At 38.4% G+C, this 5,928-nt stretch overlaps 1 protein-coding gene and 1 long non-coding RNA gene across 2 annotated transcripts; one reads left to right on the top strand and one right to left on the bottom strand.

The window, feature by feature from the left end:
* The first annotated feature begins 3,032 nt into the window (after nucleotides 1-3,032).
* Nucleotides 3,033-5,380, top strand: LOC115232172 (gametocyte-specific factor 1-like). Its single transcript, XM_029802015.2, has 2 exons — nucleotides 3,033-3,232; nucleotides 5,189-5,380. The coding sequence occupies exons 1-2, from the start codon at nucleotides 3,119-3,121 to the stop codon at nucleotides 5,378-5,380; spliced, it is 306 nt and encodes a 101-aa protein (XP_029657875.2). The 5' UTR covers nucleotides 3,033-3,118.
* LOC118762042 lies at nucleotides 3,726-5,043 on the bottom strand. Its single transcript, XR_004997828.1, has 3 exons — nucleotides 5,034-5,043; nucleotides 4,209-4,211; nucleotides 3,726-3,806 (listed from the first exon to the last, which is right to left on the bottom strand). It is a non-coding gene; the product is annotated as an uncharacterized LOC118762042 (long non-coding RNA).
* Nucleotides 5,381-5,928: the final 548 nt, after the last annotated feature.

Genomic DNA, 5,928 nt, shown 5'->3' with positions numbered 1-5,928 from the left:
TATTATCCAAAGGTCTTTTTTTAAGATGATAGTGTGATTTGAGGGAGATTTAGCTATTTCAATTAGATCTATAACTGAATGATCCTTGACCATCAGGTTTTTCCTATAATATTCCATACCAGCTTTTATCAAAGATGGTAAGATTTGATTTGAGGGAGATTTGACTGCTGTTTTTAGCAGGTCAAATGACTATGTAGATGTTTCCATTTGTCTTTGTTTAGTCAAGAATAATTTGGTAGTCACTAATTAGCCACTGGAAGACTTTTAATTAATTGTTGGGTGCTAAACAATTTAAATCAGACGAACATAATTAAACCCCCACCCCACCTCTTCTTTCACCAACGAATGGCAGAATAAAATATCTTCTTGGAATTCACTTACATTTTTAACTCTCTCACACATTTGTGAGTGTGTGTGTAAGTGTGTATACAGACTTGTGTGTGTCATATATAAACACATACATGTATATATAGGCGCTGTGGAATCACAATTACCTTGAGAGTATGCCCTGGCACATCGCCACCATCTCTCCTCTCTCTCTCTCTCTCTCTCTCTTTCTTGATCACTCTTTCTCTCGCTTTCTCTCATTCTTGATCACTCTCTTCCCCTCTCTCTCTCTCTCACTCTCTTTCTCTCATTCTTGATTACTCTCTCTCTCTCTCTCTCTTGATCACTCTCTCTCTCTTGATCACTCTCTCATTCTTGATTACTCTCTCTCTTGATCACTCTCTCTCATTCTTGATTACTCTCTCTCTCATTCTTGATTACTCTCTCTCTCTCATTCTTGATTACTCTCTCTCTCTCATTCTTGATTACTCTCTCTCATTCTTGATTACTCTCTCATTCTTGATACTCTCTCTCTCATTCTTGATTACTCTCTCTCTCATTCTTGATTACTCTCTCTCTCTGTCTCTCTCATTCTTGATCACACTTTTTCTCTCGTTTTCTCTCTCTTTCACTATGGCAACCCTGTATCTCCTTTACAACACCACACCTGTTTTGGTCCCTCTCTCATCACCTGGCACCAGGCTAACTCCTCCAATACCCTCACCCACCAATAAAAGACCTTTGTCTTGTGAGTTACTTGGTGACTTTGCCACTGCTGGTGTCATGTAAAAAGCATCCAGTCCACACTGTAAAGTGGTTGGCATTTGGAAGAGCATCCAGTTGTAAAAACCCTGCCAAAACAAACAGTGCAACAGAAGCCCGGTGCAGTCTTCTGGCTTGCCAGCTCCTGTCCCAACCTGTGCCAGAATGGAAAACGGATGTTAAATGATAATGATATATGTAGGTAGTTATAATGCAAGCTGTGTCCTTGTGAAGAACATCTGCATATTCTAGCACTCCAAAATTATGTGAAGGTGTTATATTTGTGTGAGATGTACATAAGAGTTGAAAAATACTGGGAAATAGTTTTTGCGGAGCAATTTGCATATCAAAACTGGAAATTGGAAAGAAGTTTTGGTATTATTTATTCTCCATTACACATGTTTCATTTGCTAATAGGAATTATCATGATCTACACATCACATCATCATGATCTATGCATCACAATGTCGTCAGTTGTGTCACAGTTACTCACAACTGGGACAACAGGTGTTCTCGAGCCCCATTTCAGACCCGGGGGAAACTCACTCACTCTCAAAAGAATATTTAAAACAATTTAATCAGATCTCCTTTCCTTCCTTTTGAAGAATGTAGACTTACCTGCTATTTCTAGCAGGTAAAATGACTTCATAGATATTCTGCTATTTCAAGCAGATTGAGTGATCTCGTTCTCTGTGACAACTTTTGTACTCAGAAGAGGAGGGGAAAGAGGATACGGCAAGAGAGAATGAGAGTATTGAAATCTCAGCAATCTTTAGAGTTTGTCCAAGTTTTCAGTTTTGTTTTCATGAAAGTAAAGTATTTGAAACATCAAAAATTAACAATGTCTGTTGTAGATTTGACTAAAATATACATTACGTGTGTTCAAATGTAATACTTTTTACAGTCCACAACTAATCGTTGTGGCACTTTGTCGGTTACGACGACGAGGGTTCCAGTTGATCCGATCAACGGAACAGCCCGCTTGTGAAATTAACATGTAAGTGGCTGAGCACTCCACAGACACGTGTACTCTTAATGTAGTTTCCAGAGGGATTCAGCGTGACACAGTGTGACACAGTGTGACAAGGCTGGCCCCTTTGAAATACAGGTACAACAGAAACAGGAAGAAAGAGTGAGAGAAAGTTGTGGTGAAAGAGTACAGCAGGGTTCGCCACCACCCCCTGCTGGAGCCTCATGGAATTTTAGGTGTTTTCGCTCAAACACTCAACGCCCGGTCTGGGAATTGAAACTGCAATCCTACAACTGCAAGTCTGCTTCCCTAACCACTGGGCCGTTGTGCCTCCATTAATAATAGTAGATTTAAGATGAATCTACTATGACTGACGAGTCTACTATACCTGACCACTCGACTATGACTAATGATTATGCTTTCATGACTTTACTGTGACTGGTGACTGTACCATCATCATCATCATCATCATTGTTCGACCGTGGTCGAGACTTTCATAGTCTTTTCAAATGGCTAATAATGTGTGCGCGCGCCACTACTACACACATTGGAAAGCATTGTACAACCAAGTACTAAAGAAGATCTTTCCTCCTCCATGAAACAAAGCTGTTCCCGCTGGACGTCAACCCAGTATTTCTAAGCTACGGACCCAGTGATTTATTGTAAGGTTATCTCCCTAGATAGATTGCCTTCACTACGGCTAAGGAGCCCTTTCTACCCCATGATGAGGTTTAATTAGACTGAAACATGTCCATGGTTGTCACCATTTCTGTCCACAAGGATTAAAATTTTCAACAAACTGACAATTGTTTTCTGTGAAATTCTTAATTTTTTTAATTGTCCCCCCCCCCTTTTTAAAGTCTTTATCAAATGCTTCTAAGGTTTTTCTTTTTCCAATTAACTGTTTGAGTATTTTTTTCCCCTCTCCTTTTTCTGCCTGTCATTCAGTCCATCATTATCTCCCTGAATTAGCAATGTCTTCTTTTTTGCTATTTCCAGTTGCAGTTACATATTCACGCATAACAGTTCTATATATTCTCATAGACAAATACAGGATTCATGTCTTCCTCTATACCCATTGCTGATCCAGACGATTATGAAATCTGCCCATATGACCCTGTTCACAGGGTACAGAGCAGGAGAATGGTTTACCATTTAGAAAAATGTCGGAAAGTAAGTACACTCTACTGTAGTTATTATCTCTCTCTTGTAGTTACTCTGAACTCCTTTCATCTCAACTTAGCTGTGAACATTCTTGCTTTTACAGTACATAACTTGAAAATAGAAATAATATATTTCTAAATCTCTCAGATTTATGCAGTAGCAGCTCGATAAAGTGATGTTATGTTGCCAACTTATTGTGGCAGTCCCAGGAGAGGGAAGAATGCTAGTATTTAGCCCTAGAAAACACCGTTTCCTGTTGGTCTTGACACAATTCCTGTGTCCTTATATTTACAAAGGAGGTTATAAGCACCTCCACCCAGCATCCAGAGTCTAGTTTCAGAGTCATTGCTCATCATCAGTCTGGAGTAGCATGGCTTGCTAAGTGTCGATGCCTATCCGCCTTTGAAAACATATATTTCAAGTGAAATACATTCACTGATTTTTGAAAATAGAAATGATACATTTCTAAATCTCTCAGAGAGATTTATGCAGTAGCTGGTTTTGCTGGGTGGAGGTGCTTGTCTCCACTTTGAAAACATATGGGCACAGGAAATATGTCAAGTCCAACTGGAAATGGTGTTTCCTAGGGCTAAATAACAGTAGCATTCTTACCTTTTATGGGACTGTCACATTATGTTGACAACATGCTATTGCAGTACATAAACGGTTCATATTTAAATTGAAGTTCTGTCATAATTTTATGTAAGAGCCTTTTTTTTAGCTATATTCTAAACATCCATTAATATAAATTGGCAGTGTCTCCAGCTCTCTTTGTTTGACCGTCTCGGAAGGGAGATAACTCTTATATTGGATTTATCACTTTTGGTTACTATCTATGGACCTTTTTGATTACAATTTTATTCTGGTAGACCCTCATAGCCATTCGGTGTTTAAAAACTAGTTTTATAGATACTACTTTGAAAATTTCTGTTTGGATTTTCAACAGTAAAAATGCCAGCATAGCATTCAGCTATAAGTTCTGCACATTCTTTGGAATCATCAGTAATCTAACCTGTGTGGAGATTGCAAAGACGGTCAACTGGAAGAGTGAGGTCTCTGCTTCGGACATACATATTTCCAGAACATTTTTCTGTCAGGGTTGGTTCTATGTAGTCTATATTCCAGTTCAGCATCATGATGTTCTTTCTGGGTAAGTTGAACTGCTGCCAAATTACACTTTGGGGATTTTTAAAGCATTTGTGTGGTGCTGATGCTTCATATATGGACCAGATTGAACTGAGGATGTTCTGAAGTGCAGCATTGACATATCCAGAATTGCAAAATTCAAACCAGTTTGAACATTGTAACTCGGCATGATAACGGTTCCCTGCTTTGTTCCAGTCAAAGCAAGCAGTTTGGAGGTGGTGATGGTTCTTGTTTTTGCCCACAAAAGACAAATTGGCAATGACCATAGCATAACCAGAGTTGCTTGAAGGTTCCTCGGTAATGTCACTGATAACCATTTCAGGAGAAGTAAAGAGCATATTCAAAGTGTTGTTACCTCTTGTGGGGGAAAAGTGACTACATGGGACCAGCTTGAATCCAGCACTCTGTCAAGGAAATGATTTACACTTTGCAGCCAATGAAAAGTTTCCCAATCAATCTTGGAGTAGTTGAAGTCACCAGCAATGAAAACAAGTGGTTGTTTTCCTAGATGCAGTCCTGAGGATGTAAAAAGCTGTGTGCCTTGATGGTAATTTGGTGGGCAGTAGATCGCTCCAAGTAGCTGATGTATATATCACAAAACAAAAAACCTTTTATGATTGGGTTAAAGAATTGTCGAAAAGTTGGAGCAAATGTAAACCATCACACTGGTCTTTGCAAAACAAGTTGTAACCAACCATGCTAAAACCAGCATCGCAGAGTAGACAGGGGCCATGTTTCTGTGGCTGTTATGAAATCAGGGTTGATACTTTTGATGCAAGAGTCAATTAAAAACATAAATTTTTTTGTTTTTGTTTCTAGAATTTTCCTATGAAAAAAACTCGAATTTGTCCTTTTAATAACAAACATAGAATTCCAGAGCCAGAATTTCGGTATCATATGGTTTTATGTCCAGATAAAGCCATTCTTGACCAAGATTTGAAACATGGTAAGTATTCTAGAACTTCCTTACATCAGCACTATTTTGATTTCAGCGATAATAGTAAAGAATAAATCGGCAGAGTAGTTGGATAGCCTGGCTTTATCCATCCCATGTTCAAGCCATGCCTTTGGTCAAGTTTATCTTTCAGCCTTTCAGAGCCAATAAATGAAATAGCTGTCCAGTGAGGTGGACAGGATTGAATTGTTCTGGCATTGAACTTGCAGGGTCTATTCCGGCTCTTTTTGTGTTTTGAGTTTAAATTCTGTCAATGGCAGGGGGTTAATCACTGAACCTTGAGAATACCTCATTCTATTTGGTCAGCTGGGGGAGCCAGGCTGACCTACACTCAGTTTTGGTAATAGCCTGTTGGGTGTATGTGTGTGTGTGTGTGTGTATATATATATATATATATATATATATATATATATAGATATATATATAATTAGATGGTAAATGTTTTTAATTTTCTTTCCCTTTGTGAATTTATCCCTAATTAGTGGTTTCAGTTGTTTACTGCTCTTTCTAGTGCATGGCTTTCCTATGATGGAAGCCTCTTAATGTGTTTTAATGTACACGATATTTTTATATGAATAATATATAATCTATTGACTAATTTATT

Source organism: Octopus sinensis, unplaced genomic scaffold, assembly GCF_006345805.1.
Source record: "Octopus sinensis unplaced genomic scaffold, ASM634580v1 Contig19720, whole genome shotgun sequence".
NCBI lineage: Eukaryota > Metazoa > Mollusca > Cephalopoda > Octopoda > Octopodidae > Octopus > Octopus sinensis.
Note: the sequence above shows the minus strand (reverse complement) of the source record. Positions and strands in the feature narration are given on the sequence as shown.